At 41.1% G+C, this 18,365-nt stretch overlaps 1 protein-coding gene across 2 annotated transcripts; it reads left to right on the forward strand.

Annotated features, from left to right (window-relative positions):
- The first annotated feature begins 10,110 nt into the window (after positions 1-10,110).
- Positions 10,111-12,816, forward strand: LOC147896482 (S-adenosylmethionine synthase 2). 2 transcript variants are annotated; one of them, XM_087381247.1, is made up of 2 exons: positions 10,111-10,182; positions 11,265-12,816. In XM_087381247.1, exon 2 carries the CDS (start codon positions 11,317-11,319, stop codon positions 12,496-12,498), a length of 1,182 nt encoding a protein of 393 aa, XP_087237373.1. In that variant the 5' UTR covers positions 10,111-10,182; positions 11,265-11,316; the 3' UTR covers positions 12,499-12,816. The 2 variants fall into 2 exon arrangements, with proteins under 2 accessions (XP_087237373.1, XP_087237374.1); XM_087381248.1 differs by lacking the exon at positions 10,111-10,182 and adding an exon at positions 10,611-10,962.
- Positions 12,817-18,365: the final 5,549 nt, after the last annotated feature.

Below are 18,365 nucleotides of genomic sequence, written 5' to 3' on the forward strand. Positions count from 1 at the left end.
TAAAAGGAGTGAAATTGATCACTACCTCTACACTAAAAGGGCTAAGGATAATAGCCTGATACTCCTGGCACTATATGTGGATGATATGCTATTGGCTAGCAAGAATACTTATGAGCTAGATGCATTAAAGTCCAAGTTGCATGAGGCCTTTGATATGAAGGATTTGGAACTTGCAGGTCATATTCTTGGTATGCGCATCACGCGTGATCGGAGTAGGAAACTCCTTTGGCTTTCACAGAAGGAGTATATTACAAAAATATTGTAGCGTTTCAATATGGAGGGGGGGAAGGCAGTGAGTACTCCATTGCCTCCATATGTGAAACTGAGTCATATAGATAGTCCCAAATCAGATGAGGAGAGGGCCATGATGGCCGAGGTTCCTTATGCATTAGCGGTTGGGAGTCTTATATATGCTATGATACCTACTAGACCAGACATTGCATTTGCAATGGGACTTATTAGCCAGTATATGGCTAATCCAGGAAAGAGGCATTGGGAGGCAGTTAAGTGCATCATGAGGTACATGAAGGGTACCAAGGAGATGTGCATCTGCTTTGGTAAAGGAGACATGAATGTACTTGGGTACACAGATTCAGACTATGCAGGGCATGTGGATAGTAGGAGATCCACTTCTGGTTATGTGTTCACCTTTGCAGGTGGTGCAGTGTCGTGGATGTCTCGCACATAGAAGTACATTGCTTTGTCTACCACAAAGGTTGAGTATGTTGCAACCACAGAGGGTTGCAAGGAGGCTATATGGCTTGATCAGCTAGTGGGAGATTTAGGGATTCATACAGGTGTACCAACATTGCATAGTGATTCCATGAGTGCTATTCAGCTAGCACGGAATCCGATCTTTCATGCAAAGACCAAACACATTGAGGTCAGGTACCATTTCATCAGGGAGGTACTTGAGGACAAGCGCATAGAGCTTGTCAAGGTTCATACAGATGATAACACTGCAAATATGCTGACGAAGAGTCTACCTCATTAGCAGTTTGAGTATTGTCATGTATTGATGGGCATTGGATAGTATGCTCACTGGTTGTTCTCCCTTAAAGGCACATTGTCCTTCAAGTGGGAGGTTGTGGGGGTTAAAGGTCACTGTGCCTTTACCCCAGTTATGTACAATACTCAAATACATATATAAATGAATGAAAAAAAAGATTAGGGTTTTCTGCGCCCACCAAAAACTTATGTGGCTCTCTATTTCTTTCTCTCCCTCTTCTGTTCCGCTTCCATTGAGAGCACTCTCACCACACCCGTCACATCTTTTCATGCAATGGAATCACATGTTAATTTGTTTTAAACTTGTAGTTTCAATAACCCCGCAACCCCCCCCTCTCTTCTCTTTAACCTTTCTCACCTAATTATTCTCTCCCACACCTTTCTTTCCTCTTTCAATATACATTTCTTTAAAACTACCTTTTATCCCATTCTTTATCTATCTATATGTATATATATATCTCTTCCTTCCCTCTTCTCAATAATTTTTCCCTCCCCCCTCTCTATATGTTTACCTTCTCTTTCCGTCTCCCTTATCTATATATATTGCTTTTCTTTTCCCTCCCCCTCTCTACCTTTATCAATTCCCTCTTAGTTCCCCACGTTTTTATTTTCCCTTTATTTATTTATCTTTTTTATAATCCCCTCCCCCCCCCCCCCGAACCTCTTTCTTTTTTTTCTCACCTCCTGCCACTCTATTTGCTTTCTATCTCAATATACTTTCCTTTAAAAATCACCTTTGAAATTTCCCCTTCTCTATATAAACGTATGTTCTTTCCTTTGCCCTTCTCTATAGATGTATCTCCCCTCCCCCTTCTCTATATATCTTATGTTCCCATCCTTTCCTTTTTTCCTCCCCCTTCTCTATTTACATGTTTTCTTCTACCCTCCCCCCCCCCTTTTTTTTTCACCTTTTCCTTTTTTCTTTCCATTTTCTTCTTCTTAAATTTAATATATAACTTCTAGATATCAATTCCTTCCCTAACCTTGACTATCCCAATACCACCCTCTATGTTTTTACTATACTTAGATTAAATTTTTATATTACACCTTCCCTTCCCCTCCATATTTATTTCAGGTTGATTCACTCCACTCCACAAACTATAAACTCATCGTCTTGCACTTCCAATTCCACATCCAGTTGTTTAAGTTTGTGGTTTAGCGTCTATTTTATTGTGACCCTGATAACAAGGGAAGGGTGTTTATAACACTTGTATTCCCAACCAAATTTAAGTTGGTTCTCACCATGTTTTCTTGTTGGGATTGTGGTAGGCATGCAGACTCTCCTCTTCAATAAAAGTGATGCTAGGACTTCCGCATGCTCCAATTTTTTCCAATTTGTTTTGCAAAAACAATGTGTCCTTTCTTACCAAAATACTCTTATTTATTTTTTATTAAAATTAGTAATTTTTTTTAACCTACTTGCTGTAACTCTTCCTAAACTCTATAAGCTTCTTTGTCTTTTCCATTGTCCTCGCTCTTTTCTCATTTCACTTTGCAAAGGGGTTTGGTCTTGTCTTCCACACACACACATAATCTGTGTGTGTGTGTGTGTGTGTGTGTGTGTGTGTGTGTGTGTGTGTGTGTGTGTGTGTGTGTGTGTGTGTGTGTGTGTGTGTGTGTGTGTGTGTGTGTGTGTGTGTGTGTGTGTGTGTGTGTGTGTGTGTACCTGTGGCTCTGTAAGAGCAACATTTATTTATTTCCTCTACACATGCTAACACTTGGGTGAAAGGATTTGAATGTGCAGACAACTACTCTAACCAAGTTATGGATTCAAAGAGAAACATGTATTTTATTGATAATTTTTCTATGCATGTGCCCTAGGGTGTGTAGTACTAAGAAACACTATGTAACATGTGTATTCAAGGGGTATTTAAAAAACTGATCACCTCAAAATTTCCCCCAGTAAAAGCTACCCCACATTACTTATGAACAAAAGGCATTTTTTATAAAGTTGAATTAAAATCCCCTCTTACTGTTGTAATTTTTTAAACTTTTTTCCTGAAGTTGAATTAAAAACCCCCTCCTTTTGAACACGTGGCACACTAACATTCTATGAGGTGAACCCCTCAAGGCATGTGCTAATCTATGTGTGACAAAGATTTTCACATGGTGACTCCAACCAGATTATCATCATATTAGACTTGACATCTATGCACAGATATACTATCTAATATGTTGATTAGTTATCTTTACACAATAACTAGTACTACCTTTTTTTAGTAATGTTATATTGTTAATATTATGATAGTGTTAGACAAGCTTGAGCTATTCATTTGATGGAATACTAGGACATGCCTAGTTACTTGGTTGGATCAAGTTCACCTATTCATATGATAGATTTTATGTTCTAATACACATACCGGGGCTATTAGACCTTCTTGCAAACATTCGTGTCCATGGGACTTTTTTTGTCTCAATTCCTTAACCAACACTATGAATGCAACTTGGAATCAAGATTTGGTGGATTTTAAGAGTTATTATATAAATGAGATAGGAGGTGAGGTCTTTTCAATAACCATAGTGGACATGGGCATTTAGATATCAAAGTAATTATAGTGGACATGGAGTCTATAACAAAATAAGCTTTATATTTATCTATATGAGATATTTATCTTAGGGTTCTAAATTACTATTACATAGGCTAATCTACCTATTTGGTTCAAGTTGAGTTCATTGGTTGCCACAATTATGGAGATAAATGTCTAGTAAGCTCATGGGGGTGTTGGAAAAATTAATGTGATGGGGGTTGTACCAAGGGTTACAAGGTTAGTGTGACTTTTTGTGTCACCACATGGTGGTTAGTGTGACCAAGCTAGGCGGTAAAAGGTTCTATTAGGTATGATTGAGAGATTCATGGGACTAATTGAGAGATCAATGAAGTAATTTGTGGATTTGGAGGTGCTCTCCCTTGGGCATATGTATTGTATCAGTTGCCTTTATAAGGGCACTTCTACTCATGAATAAAGTAGTATTTTTCTTCATTGTTGGTACACTCCATGCTTCCATTGCTACTCTATCATGTGGTATTAGAGCCACTTCACCCTCCTTGAGCCTTCCTCCCAGTGTGCCATGAGCTCTAGAGCAACAAAGAAAGCAAGAATACCTCCTTGGGTAGATGGAACGTGAACAAGGACAAAGGCACACAAAGTAGAGAGTCTTGTAGGTAGCATGTCATCCACCACCAAATTAACCTCTGCAATATCACCCTCCATCTATGGGATATCACCAAGCACTAGGTCCACACCTCTAGCTTGAAGAAGAATGTTCTAGCTTGCAGAAGAAAGAGTTCTAGCCAAGCACAATGGCTTTAAGGGGAGATTAAGTACCACAATTCCCCTTGGAGAATAACAACCAAGGCATTGCTAGCATTGAAGACAACTTCTAAGACTTACCTATTAAATATCTTTGATACAATCAACTTGCAACCATCCATCAAAGCAAGTGACCAATGATAGAAAAGACATGCAAATAGTTCTTAGGTTTAGATAACACAAGGACGTTGCTATGGATGAATAGATATCAGATATCTGGGTTTTTTTGTTTTGGCTTGTACATGTGCCCAATTGTAAATATCATCTTATCCTAGAGATTTTGTATCTTTTTCATGAAATACAAATATTGTTTCTTTCCTTCTTACACTTTCTTTCAACGAGAATCTCTATTGCCTTCCAACATGGTTTGTTGTGTTTTGTGTGCATTAAATTTAGTTATTTTTAGACTTGCTACAAAGGCATCCATCTCATATCAAATTAATCTCCACATAAGAAGGAAACAAAAATGAATACGCAAACATTTCAAAAGTATATTTTATCTATTCATAATTCCATTTTACAATTTGTAAGAACAAATCCCAAGTGATGCAACATCACTTAGTACATACTACTCTAGCATACACTTCTTGTGAGTCTGAGGGCCAGTAATCTCCCTTTTTGATAAGCACTAGTCTTTAACACTAAAATGCTCTATAATAGCCAATATCGCATGGAGGGATCTAGCCCATATGTTTGAAAAAATATATAAGACAAGGCTTTGCTTCACCAACACAATCTTGTTTTAGAAAATATACAAGACAAGGCTCTACTTCACCAACGCAATCCCTGGCTAGGCCGTTGTGGCACCGTAATACAAAAACACACAATCCTATCAGTACTTGGCTTTGCTGTCTTCGTCTTTAATAGTCAAGCTTAATATCCTCAACTTCATGATCTCCACTTTGCTAGCAAGAGACATCTCTCAATGCAAACTATAACATGTGGAAAAATCTTCTTGATGTAATGTACAAGTGTGGACATACTTGTCCTTGTAGATTGTCTCCCTCCTACTTGGCATGAGCAAAGCTTATCAATCCAAAGAACATCCAAGGATTACCAAACTACAAGTTATTCTGATTCGAATAAAAAATCTAATTAGGCTTTTTATAAGGTATCTATGCCTAGTAGAAATTCAAACCATTTACATTTTTAGAGCCTTTTGATCCACATGGTTCATAAGGATGTAGACATATGCATGGTCATAAGGATGCAAAAGTATGCATGGTTAAAATGTGTGCCAAAAAAAAGGGCCACTAGACCATTGCGATTGGAGGCCACCCTTTGCAAAAATTGGTCTCTACATGCACCATAATGAATGAACCTTTTCTTGGAACCTGTTTAATCCTATGGTTGCTTTAACCTCCATGACTCTACTACTCAAACTAGAAATGATAAAATAAAACCATGTTTTCAACCATTGAAATCGTAATCGGGTTTGTTGCATTCAAACTCTTTAATATATAAAAATTTCCTTTTTTCCATCCATAGGGGCTATCATGAGACATGGTAATTGTGGTGATAGATTGATTTTGAGCTAGCTCACTTTTTGGATTCCATTCAAACGACTTATAATCTCTTCAAATTCTGTTAGAGCTTTTAGTATATTATGTGATCACCCTCTACTTGAACATGCTATAAAGGACAAATGTTTCACATATCCACATGGTTTTCATGTCCACCAATTAGTTTTTGAAACGCTTGCTAGACCTTGGATCATCCCAAGGGCTATTTGGTTCCATATATTACGTGCATGCTCACTATCTTTCATACGGGATCTTGTACTGCTTCTTTAATCTTGTATCATTGTCTAACATGCAAAAAGCGGTAGTCTCTTTTTTGTCATGTGATTCTCTCATCTCCATGATGCCACTATTTAAACTTGTATCATTGTCGAGAGGCCTACTTTTTGTGCAAATTTTGATCATGTGATTCTCTTATCTCCATGATGCCACCCCTTAAAATCTACTGAAAAATAGTAAAGCCCACTTTGCATCCATTAAAAACCTAATCGAGGTTTTGATCCATTCAAACTTTTGTTCAAATTTTTAGTCTATTGTACAACTTGTAAGAACGAATCCCAAGTGGCAACATCACTTAGCACATACTACTCTAGCCTACACTTTTTGCCAGCTAAGAGTCTAAGGGTCAGTAATCTCTGTTTTTTATAAGCACTAGTCTTTAACACTAAAAAGCTCTATAATAACCAATATCGCATGGAGGGATCTAGCCTGTGTGTTTGAGAAAATATATAAGACAAGGCTCTGCTTCACCAACACAATCCTGTCACTGTTGGGCTTTATTGAATTCGTCTTCAATAATCAGCTTAATACCCTCAACTTCATGATCTCCAATTTTCTAGCAAGAGTATGTGATTGGATCATGCAGGTTGGAGTGAGTTTACTGGATGATCAACCACATGGTAGTTTTGAGACTTCACACAAGTGATTGTGGCAGTGATCGGAGTGGCGACAAGCCTATATACTCACTCACATGAAGAGGATGAACTCGGTCTCAACTCAGTCTCTTTGTTTAGGCTATGTGCCTTACTGAGTTGACATGGTTATAAGGATTTGTTAGTGTAGTAGGGCAGCTACTTGGATAGTCATTATCTCTGATGTAGAGCCAACAACCTTGTTGGGTTGAGGCATTTAGTATGCAGTCTTATGTAGGAGTTGGTTCCTCCATCTTTGCTAATAGAAATCAATTTTTAGAGTCGATTTCTATAAAATAGATTCAAGTATTAGAGTTGGATTTTACAGTCTCTAGGCGTAGCATATTTTTTATATGATCTTGTCGACTTATTGAAGTTCTGAATAGTCGTGGAAACATTACATGGAATTGATTATTAATGTGAGCAATTATTTGTTTATCAGTGGTGAGAAAGAACGGACATATCGTTTCTAGATTTCGGGTCCTATCAGACTTCTCTCTAAAACCAGTAACAACATGATTGGTTTCTTGTCAAATGGGAAGCAAGAGGAGATGGGCATTCTATAGTATGTAAGGCCTACTTCTATTTTAGAAATAAAAACAACCCTTATTCTTTATCTTCCCTTTGCGACTCTATTTTCAAATTAGTGAGAGCAACTTGATTTCACATTACCAAGCAATGTTTTTAATTTTAAAAATTTTCATTTTGTGACTATAATTTTAAGTTAGTTAATGTCATTGAGAAATGGAACTCTAATGCTTGGATACACACGTCTTACAATGTGACACATTAAGTGACTCTGTGTTACAAAAAAGTTAACAAACCCCATGCTTGGAGCCTCATGCCTAGTTCTAAAGGCCACAAAAAGGAGAAGGCTAAATTGTAAAAGGGCCAATTGTGAAGAGACGTTGGTGGAGGAAGGTGAGATATGGAGTGGGGATTAGTTGTGCATAAGGTAGAAAGTGTGGTAGGCACACGAAGTATAGATAAACTAAGTGCAAGTTGATGAGAGATAAGTTGCCATTACCATACATTATCAAGGTAAGAGCACAAGAAAAGGTAGATGAGGTGGAGAGAAGGTTGGGAGGGGGGGGAGAAAAATGTGATAATGATTGGGAATATGTGAGAAGATGGTACAAATGAGCACATTGCCCCTAAGAACGCACAAATGGGAAGGGGATCATGTAGGTGATTAGACGATGTAGAGCTTAATGATGTCATTTACATAAGATTGTACTTGGAAGGAGAAGTGCCATGACTTGGTGGTATACCTATATAGACATGTATGTAGACATTCCTTAAAAGTGAGAGCTAATTTAATTTAGTATGAGCTAGGCACTAATATTAAAGTTTTTGTATGTGTCACCTAAAACATATAATTAAACAAGATTAGGTAGATAATGGACTACTTATAAATATTGTGATGTGTGAAATAAACACCAAAGTGACCAAGGCATCACTATGACACTCGTATGATGTCGTGCAATTTATAAAATCAATAGAATGAGAGAGAAATATTCAATAAGAAGATGGCATAGATATGATGCACGTTAAGGAATTGTAAACGTAGTCTTGGAGAAGGAGTAAGTGTAACTATCAAGGGCATCTAGCAAGAATGTTGAATTGAAAGAGGAGAAGCCCGCCACAATAAAGGGCACCATAATTATATCATCTACTGGGAAATGCTTTAAAAACACATGTTTTAAGAGAATGCCGGGATTTGGTATCAATCAATGTCAACATTATCCGCAACTCTCCATATATGCTTCAAATGTAGACATGAATTTTGTAATGAGTTCATACACTTAATTCTGCTTTTCTTTCAGCTACTTATGATGTTCTTGAAGAAGGTGGGAATGTGCAAACACACACTATTTTCTAACATATGAGTATAGTAATGCAAGTTTGGAATTCCATTTCGCACCTACTATTATTTGTGCTAGTTGTGATATTATAAATGTGAGCTCATTAAACAAGTGATACTTATATCACCAAGATGTGAAAATAATCACTAGTCAAGTCTTGATTTCATTAGTCAACGTTCATATGTATGTAGTGCCACGTACACACGACAACGCTCAAATATAAAGGATGATGAAATGAGCATAACTCTCATTAATATGGCATTGATCAAATTTTTATTCACACATTCATAGTGGACAAATAGATGATTTTGATAATATATGATCATGAGTTTAAGGATATCTATGCTCACAAAATAGTATCAACTCTACTTGAATTAGGAAGGACATCTAGCGCAAAAGTTCATTCCTTTCTATGCTCACGAAATAGTATCAACTCTTTCTACTTGAATTGGGGAGGACATCTAGCACAAAAGTTCAAAGCACATTTATGAAATGTGATGTGAAAGGAAATAGCCTAAGAACAATAGATTTAGAAGAGTATTCTATGACAAGTACTAGCAGTACTCTTCTTATCTTTGTTAATTGACTTAATTAAAGAACGTAAGTGGGGTATTGCCTAAAGCATATTTTACAAGTACAAAATTTTTCCATATCTTCACTCCAATGGAAGCGAAATTAGGGTATTCCTCACTTGAGATCCCATCCTTACTTATAGTTTGTAGTTCTTGCTATATGTAATCCTTGCCCTTCTAGGGTGGGTCGTAGTTAATTGATAATTGCCATTGGAAAGCACTCTTAGATTGAGATGGAGCAAGGGACCATGCGCTAGGGTTTGAGGTGGGTAAGTGAATGGGAAGACCTGGTGTGGTGATGGGCTTGGAAGTTAAGGTTTTCACACACTTGGACATGAGAGTGAGGGTTGGTTTGGCCTCCACCCTCCAAAAATTGACATGAAGGGCACTCGTATGAGGTGGCCCTATAAAATGAGCGGTCCCGCTTGAGAATACAAAAAAATGGTGAGGCATGGCCAAGCCCAAAAATAGTGGCGCGAGATGGATTGACGGCAACATCCTTAAACCATCAAACCAATTATATTTCCTTGACATTGAAGGTAGCCTAACAAGAGAAATAGGAGGGCCGGTGGTGTGAAAGACCACACTGGGCGTCAGTCCATCCTTTTTCTTTTGGATTTTCATGGGCGCCGGGTGGTTTAAACCCTTGCAGGTAGGGGCGGTTAAGGAGTGACGAAGCAAGTAGGCCACAAAAGCAACACTAACCTACGCAGACCTCATAACACAAAAAGATGATGGGGCGGGCCATGTGGGCCGTCGGATGCGCCAGTTGGCGGCGCAAATTACGGACAACGCGATGCAACGTGGGCCGTCCGACGGGACAGCCGAGAAAACGCTGGGAAAATAGGAGAAAAATTAAAAAGTAGGGGGTGGAATGGGATTTGAAGTCCGCGAGGGGAAGCTCTCAAGTCCGCGTGTAAAAACATAAGCGTTTCCTCTTCTGCTCTTGTATTCATCAGTGATCAGGAGCAGTGCAGCTGCATCTTCTGTCTCTTGTAAGCTTTCATTTCCCGTAGTTTTCCTCCTTTCCCTCTTTTATCGCTTTCCTTTCCCGCTCCACCTTCTCGTTGCATTTCCGTAGGTTGTGTGGGTTCTCTGCTTTTCTTCCTTCTCAACTTGCCCCGTCTTTGGTCTCAGATCTCGATTTGTTCCACCCGGAATCCCTGCCTCCATACTTGGATCTGGTTCTGCTCTTTCTCAGCCCTCCAGATTTGTCCTCCACGTTTCCATATCTCGCAAGGGTCTAGGCCTGTGCCTCATGTTTCCGTATCTCCTCTGGCATCTCTCCATTTCGAAATGCCACGTCCATCATCTCGGTGGTCTCATTTGTCATGCGCCTCGCAGGAAGTTCGTACTGCGCGAAACAGAAACAGGATTTTGTTGGGGGTGTTGACACCGCTCCGGCGGAAGGGGGCGGGGGGGGGGGGGCGCGCTAATCCGGAGGGACTTGGCATGGAATGTTCCTCGAACGCCATGTCTGGCGAGATCTGCAATTCGTAGCGCCTTTCCAGGAGTTCGTGTTTGTACCATGCCTTGCGCATAAAATGTCTTCGAAAGCCATGAGTGCCCAGATCTGCAGTCAGATATTATCTGGTCTTCGGTTCAGATCTGATATATGGAATAGCCACTAAAGGCCCGACTACATTATCCTTATACTCTACTCTTTAAAGTTTGTTTAGACGTATGGAAGGGTCACGCACGAACGGGATATTGGAACCATCTCATTCCTAGAAGATTTTTAAATGGTCCCGGCCTCCGACGCTCGATTTTCAAAGGTTTGTAGTGTTCATGATGATGACTTGTGTTGGGCAGGATACTCCACCTGACAATCGCTTCCTCACCAGCGGTGCAATTGTCTGTCTGAACGCTCGATGACATCGTCACGGGTCTATCGCTTTGATTCCTTGTGCCGTTTTACAGAGCCATATGGAGGCTCTGTCTCTTAAAAATCAGAGACCTATTACGTGCTGTTGTGTTAAAATCCTTCTTTCAGTGGCGCAATCAGTGTGTACAGTTCACCTTTTGTTGAGTGCAATCTTGGATTTAGGTCTCATGCGTTTTTTTTCCGTCTGTTCAGAACACGGGACAGTAGTGCCTTTGGAGAATCCCCTTTGACCACTTATTTTGAAATGGAAACTTTTCTCTTCACTTCTGAGTCTGTGAATGAGGGCCATCCTGACAAATTGTGCGACCAGGTCTCTGATGCTGTATTAGATGCTTGTTTAGAACAAGATCCTGAGAGCAAGGTGGCATGTGAAACTTGCACCAAGACGAACATGGTCATGATCTTTGGTGAGATCACGACCAAAGCAAAGGTGGACTACGAGAAAATTGTGCGGGACACTTGCAGGGAGATAGGGTTTGTCTCGGATGATGTTGGTCTTGACGCTGACAATTGCAAGGTGCTGGTGAACATTGAGCAACAGAGTCCAGACATTGCCCAAGGCGTTCATGGACACTTCACCAAGAAGCCTGAAGAGATAGGTGCTGGTGACCAAGGGCATATGTTTGGATATGCCACTGATGAAACTGAAGAGCTTATGCCTTTGAGTCATGTGCTTGCTACCAAGCTTGGAGCTAAACTCACTGAAGTCAGAAAGAACGGAACATGTGCTTGGTTGCGCCCTGATGGAAAGACTCAGGTCACGGTAGAGTACAAGAATGAGGCTGGTGCAATGGTTCCTATTCGGGTTCATACTGTACTTATTTCAACCCAACATGATGAGACAGTCACCAATGACGAGATAGCTGCAGATTTGAAGGAGCATGTCATCAAACCTGTCATTCCAGAGAAGTATCTGGATGAAAAAACTATATTTCACCTCAATCCTTCTGGGCGCTTTGTGATTGGTGGACCTCATGGGGATGCTGGTCTAACAGGAAGGAAGATTATCATTGACACTTATGGAGGATGGGGTGCTCATGGGGGTGGTGCTTTCTCTGGCAAGGATCCCACTAAAGTTGATCGGAGTGGGGCTTACATTGTGCGACAAGCTGCAAAAAGTGTTGTTGCAGCAGGACTTGCCTGTCGATGCATTGTTCAAGTCTCTTATGCCATTGGGGTGCCTGAGCCACTCTCTGTATTTGTAGATACGTATGGCACTGGAAAGATTCCTGATGCAGAAATTCTTGAGATCATCAAGAATAACTTTGACTTCCGCCCAGGTATGATTGCCATCCACCTTGATTTGAGGAGGGGAGGTGACAAACGTTACCAGAAGACAGCTGCATATGGCCATTTTGGCCGTGATGACCCTGACTTCACCTGGGAGATTGTGAAGCCCTTGAAGAATGAGAAAGTGCAGGTTTGATTGGTGATGAAGCTTAACATGATGTTGCTAACCATATGCGAATTGAACTCCTTAAATCTTTGCTATAAAATCCTTAGGCATGTACTGATCTATTATTTTCATTGGCTTTTAGAATAATGACTTGATATTTTACCAGACCTGGCTCGGCAAGGTCAGTGGAAGATGCTGGGGTTTAACGATGTAATGTAGACTGTATTGAAGATACTATCTCAGATGTACGTGGCAGCTATCTGGCACTTTTTGTGGATGATGTCTTTAAAATTAAGCTCATGTGACAGGTTGAAATGACTATCCTTATTGAAATGTTCTTCATTTTTAGTCTTGGTGCCAAGAATTGGTCTTTTTCAAAAAATTGTTACCTTTTGTTTTTAGTTGTCATGCTTAAGGTTTGCAGGATTTTAAAGTGGTCTGCTTTTAAAACCAAGTTTGATTCTTGGCCAGTCAGTTACTTTTTTAATCATCTTAGGGATGCAGAATTTGGTCCCTGATGAGGCTTTGGAGGCAGAACCTGCATTTATTTAAGATCTAATGGATCTTGAGCATTTGGTCCCTGATGAGGCCTTGGTCGTGATATTGGACTGCTGTGTAGGATTTAAAAACCTGCAGACAGAATCTGCTTTTATTTAATATCTAATGGATCTTGAGCATTTGTAGATGTGATACATGGGATAGTTCATCCCTGGGAAGTAGTTTATAGTCACAATTTTAGTTCATCTCTTGGAAATAGTTTATAGTTTAAAATCTTCAACTGATTTGGTAGCTTTGTGCCTTGAAATTTGTGTCACTGATGTGTGGGGTAGGTCATCGGTGTTAATTGTTACAAGCTTGAGGAGAGTCTATGCCTTGGAATTTTTGATGAGTTGGAATTGGTCAGTCAGTTAGGATATTCATTATGTTACATTTTGGGCTATTTTCTTCTGGATTTCCATTTCAGAGACCCTCCGGTTAGGAGCTTAAAGGTACTAGTGAGCTGTTGCATTCTGAACAGATTTGTCAAGTCACAGTCTAGCGTTCAAGATTGTTATGAGTACAGTCCAGATTGCCCTCTTGCACTGTTATTGCTGTGTATTGGCTAGGAGAGGGTGGATCAAGCTTAAATGCTAAGTGTACCTTTGCTTACTAAGTTATTTTATTTTCTTATTTATTTATAATTTTGTTTCAAGATACTTACAAAGTCCCTTTTTGGCTTGCCTTTTAGGGTAGGTATTAGTAGTCGTTCCATCTTTTCAAAAGAGAACTATTTTCCATGATTTTTTCATGGTATATGGGGCCTTAATAATATGGGCAACCAACTATTTTGGGGCACCTTTCTCTCTTTCTCTTCTCTCTTTGAGCTTCTTCACTCACCTCCTTCACTTCACAACCCTCTCTCTCTCTCTCTCTCTCTTTGAGCTTCTTCCCTCACCTCCGTTTGCTCCACCACCTCTCCTTGGCCTTGTCTTCATTCCCTCTTTGCCTCTCCTTTTGTTTTCGGTAAGTCTTTTGAATAGTATTCACCTTGTTTTCTTTGTTCTCTAAGGGGGGTGAGTGTGTGTGTGTGTGTGTCTGTGTGTGTGGAAGGCGTGTGTAAGAGAGAGCTCGAGAGCGTGAGAGAGAGGAGGTCGTGAGGGAGAGAGGTCCCGTACAGCTCCCCCACCTGTCCATACACCTGTACGGTCCTCGTACACCTGTACGGTCGTACGTACAGGCCCGCCTCTTCTCGCGCAACCTCGAGCGATCCCGTTCTAGTTGTGTGTGTGCATTGCCATCGCTGTTCCCTTCTGAAGCCCCCTCCGTACGTCCATACACCCCTCGCCTTTTTCCATACAGTCTAGTCCCCTTGCACCCCGTCAACATCTCTGTCCAATTTGTCTTCCTCCGTGTTGCCTCCGCGTGCCCTGTCAGCATCCCGTACAGTCTCGTTTATCCGTACAGCCCGTATAGTTTCATCTTGTTCGTACTGTTTGCCCTGTATTTTTCCCGTGCTGTTCGCCCTGTACAAACCCTGCTGTACAGCTTTGGTTTTTTCCACCACTTCATCGATCTTGCCCTGCTTATCTCCATGGAGGACCATCTTAAAAGCTATTCCCGGAAGGACCTGTCGCGAGACTCTAAAAGACAGCAAGTTGATTTCTCTACTTCAACCTCTCTGTAGATGCTCACTATGTTTTCGACATGCTCAAGGATAAATTTCATCACAGTCGGAAGGAGTGGGCCAAACCTCCCCTGCCCTTAAATATAAGCTGAAGCTGCCCTCATTGGTCGCTCCTTTCCGAAAGTTTTCTCAGCAAGCAATTATCATTTTCTTCCCAGGGAAGCCACCTTCAGCAAATGATGTAGCTCAGTGGGTTCAGGCTTTGTTGGGAGGTTGCTTTGTTGAAGGAGTATACTTTGCTTCTCGAGGTTTTTATGAAGTGTACTTTTTGGATGCCTCATACCATCAGTAGATATTGGAGATGTCCCCTCTATTCTATGGCAGACAAATGGTCCATGTCATGCCATGGTCGCCAAATAAGGATTATCACAGTCTCATTCGACATCACTGACCTGTATGGGTTGAGGTAGTGGATTTTTCGGATTATATGAGGGCTGAGTTACCAAGTTTGGCAGCTACTTTGGGGCAAGTTGTATGCCGATCCCGTCCTTCATGTAATCGAAATCGGTTTTGTGTTCTTTGGGATACAAATCACCCAACCTCTCCTTTCATTGCGGTAGAGGTGGAGGATGTTCCCTTGGGCGAAAAATATTGACTTGAAATGAGTATTTGCAGGTGCTTGTTTCACATGTCATAAGTTTGGCCACCTAGCTTCACAGTGTCTTGCAGTCCTGCATCAGCTCCCACCTACAGCTATTGCTCCAGAAAATACTTCCCCTCCAACTTATGGTCCGAGGCTATGCCTAACAAGTTGGGGGATATGGCATCTAAATCTGCCCCTCCCAAAGAAAATGTGGTTCAAGTTTCAGCCAAGCAAAAGGATAAGGGAATGGGTAAAATTTCAGAATCTTATGCCTCTCCTGAGGGTGCCTGGCAGCAACCCAAAAAGGTATTTGCGCTCAAGCCACGACCGTTACAATCTCGCCATTGGGATGCCTCTACTTCCACCCTTGGCCAGGCCTCTACCTTTGCTGATAGCCTCACTTCTCAACTGTGGGTTGATTTGCTCAAGAGGGGCATCCCTGTATGTGACAATGATGAGGATTATAGAGCTACTGATCCAGGAGGCCAGGTGGACGTCGATGTCATGGCTGAGGCCTGACAACTTACACCTTCACTATGCTTTTTGGTTCGGCTGTACATACTTCTATGTCTACTTCAATTACTTGCATTACATACAATGTTCAAGGTCTTTGCAATGTCAATAAGTGGAGACTTTTTTGGCACTATGTACATAGAATGCAACCCGATGTAATTTCTTTATAGGAACACAACCAACACTTCTTGGCTGGCCAGCAAGGCCACTTTGCTGGTTATGACATCTTTTATGCTGGTACAATGCCCTTTTCGGGGGTATGCATGCTGGTGAAACATGATATGCAACCCACGGTTGCTTACAATGACTCCCAGGGTCGATGGATGGTGATCAGATGCATCTGTCATGCTGATCTTTATGAAATAGCATCTGTCTATGCCTCTCAAACTTCTGCGACAAGAGCTCGAATGTGGGCCTCCCTCAAACAATATCCATGGCTGTCTAATGTCTTTTTGTGTGGAGACTTTAATAACTCGCCTGCCATTCAAGACAACACCACTCATCGTTCTCACATGATCCCCACTGAGCTTCGACATTGGGAAGATATGCTTTCTTTCTTGCATGCAGAAGATTTATGGCTCTCAACAAGGGATAGAGATATGGGTTACACATATCGTCACAATGCCTTTACTCATTACTGGGCTCGACTTGACAGATGGTATTTGTTGCATGCTCAGTAGTATGCTAGTTTCACATGTGCACCAAGGGTTGATCATTCCCTCTTGCTATTTGATCACTTTCCAGTATGCTTGACATTATCTATAGCACGTTTGACAGATGATATGCCTTTTTTTGGTCGTTGCCTACTCCATGTTAATAGTGCTTATTTGCTTCATCAACAATTTCAGAACATGGTGAGAGTGGCTGTTCGCCCCCTCCTCTTACATGCTCAGGAGGACATGGATTTCGCTTGGATCAGTCTTGGCCATCGTTTGCAGGCTGTTATTCAAGATTATGGACGGAGTTACATGGGAAACCTCAGGCTTAAGCTGAAATGGGCTCAATCTCACAAGCAACAAATGGATGTAATCAGGTCTTACAGGCAGCTCACCCCCTCTGAACAGGATTCTTGTGCTTACGCGGTTCACATCATCCATCAAAATTATCTTCGCAAATTAAAGAAGTGGCAAATCCGAGCTCGCATGAAACCCCTTTTGGATAAGGGCTGCTCCTCCAAAGCCTTCTTTAAAAGCCTGCATGCGGATAGGCGAAAGGAGGATATTTGCAGGATCAGGCAAGATGATGGCACCTGGACCACCTCCAAATCAGAATTGGAATCGCAATGCTCTAGTCATTTCCAGCATCTCTTTTCTCCTCAGCCTGATCATTCAATGCAAGTGAATGCAGCTAGGTCTCAATTTCTGATGCATGTTCAGCCTATATTGTCCTCGGAACAGGCTCGTGCACTGGAGCAGCCCTTTATGCTTAATGAACTGGATGATGCTTTGAGTCATTTACGTAAAGGCAGCTCTCCTGGTTGGGATGGATTGACTGCTGAATTTTTCCGTGTATTTTGGGGTGATCTCAAGAACACTCTGCTTCTTATGATCAATCATGCTTGGGCAGAACAATCTCTTCCTCCTTGGAAACATGGCCTTGTCAAATTGATCCCCAAAAAAGGGTTGTGTGAGACAATGGCTGATTGGCGGCCCATATCTCTTATGCCAGTCATTTACAAACTCATTGCCAAAATGATTGTTTTCAGGGTTCGATTTATCTTGCAAGCAGGACTTCATCCCAAGCAGTATGGGTTTGTTCCCAGAAGACAGATTACTGACAATATCTCCAATGCTTTGCTTGCAATTGAGTATGCCAAATATTCTAATCAAGATGTTCTCATTTTGCAAGTGGACAATACCAAAGCATTTGATACTGTCCATTGGGATTTTATTTCTCAGACTATGCATAAATTGGGATTTGGCCCTCGGTTGGTCCATATTATTTACTGGTTCTATTCTCATGCCACTGCACAGTGTTTGCTTGGTGGTGGGTTGTTAAGAGCATGGACTATGACCCGCTTAGTGAGACAGGGTTGCCCTCTTAGTTCGCTACTATATGCCATTGCTACTCATCCGTTATTGTTGCATATGGACCATCTTGCAGATACAGATACAGGGCAGCTTCATGGCTTGCAAATTCCAGGGGCACAGCATGCTGATGATTCATATTTCATGCCCAGGAATTCTCAAAGTGACCTTTCTCAGTTGATGCATACTCTGAATGATTTTGGCATAGCTGCTGGACTGCATATTAACTTTCAGAAATCGAATCTTCTAGCATTGAAAGAAGTTGATTGGCATGCACTTCTCTGGCCAGGCCACATCCTCTCTTCCCATACTCTTGTGAGGCATTTAGGGTATCCCATTGGCTGGAATATTACCCCTCAACAACAGCTCAAATGGGTGCTTCAAAAGATCAACAAGAAGCTAGAATACTGGCATTTGTCCACTGCCTCTACATGTTCGACTTCGGATAGTACAGTCTATCATTATGGCATACGTGCAATTTTATTTGCCTCTTCTTCCCTGGTCTTTTAAGCATTTGGCTTCCTATATGTCCCAGGCTATGGAGATATTTTGGAAAAGCAAATCTCACAAAAAGGCTTTGCGACTACTTCCCATGCAGTCTGTTTGTTCT

Source organism: Dipteris shenzhenensis, chromosome 11, assembly GCF_047967505.1.
Source record: "Dipteris shenzhenensis isolate YYH24624 ecotype China chromosome 11, Dip_SZ_1.0, whole genome shotgun sequence".
NCBI classification, from domain to species: domain Eukaryota; kingdom Viridiplantae; phylum Streptophyta; class Polypodiopsida; order Gleicheniales; family Dipteridaceae; genus Dipteris; species Dipteris shenzhenensis.

Excerpts from the sequence above, each read along its gene's own strand:
- LOC147896482 (XM_087381247.1), top strand. The coding sequence starts at position 11,317 with ATGGAAACTTTTCTCTTCACTTCTGAGTCTGTGAATGAGGGCCATCCT.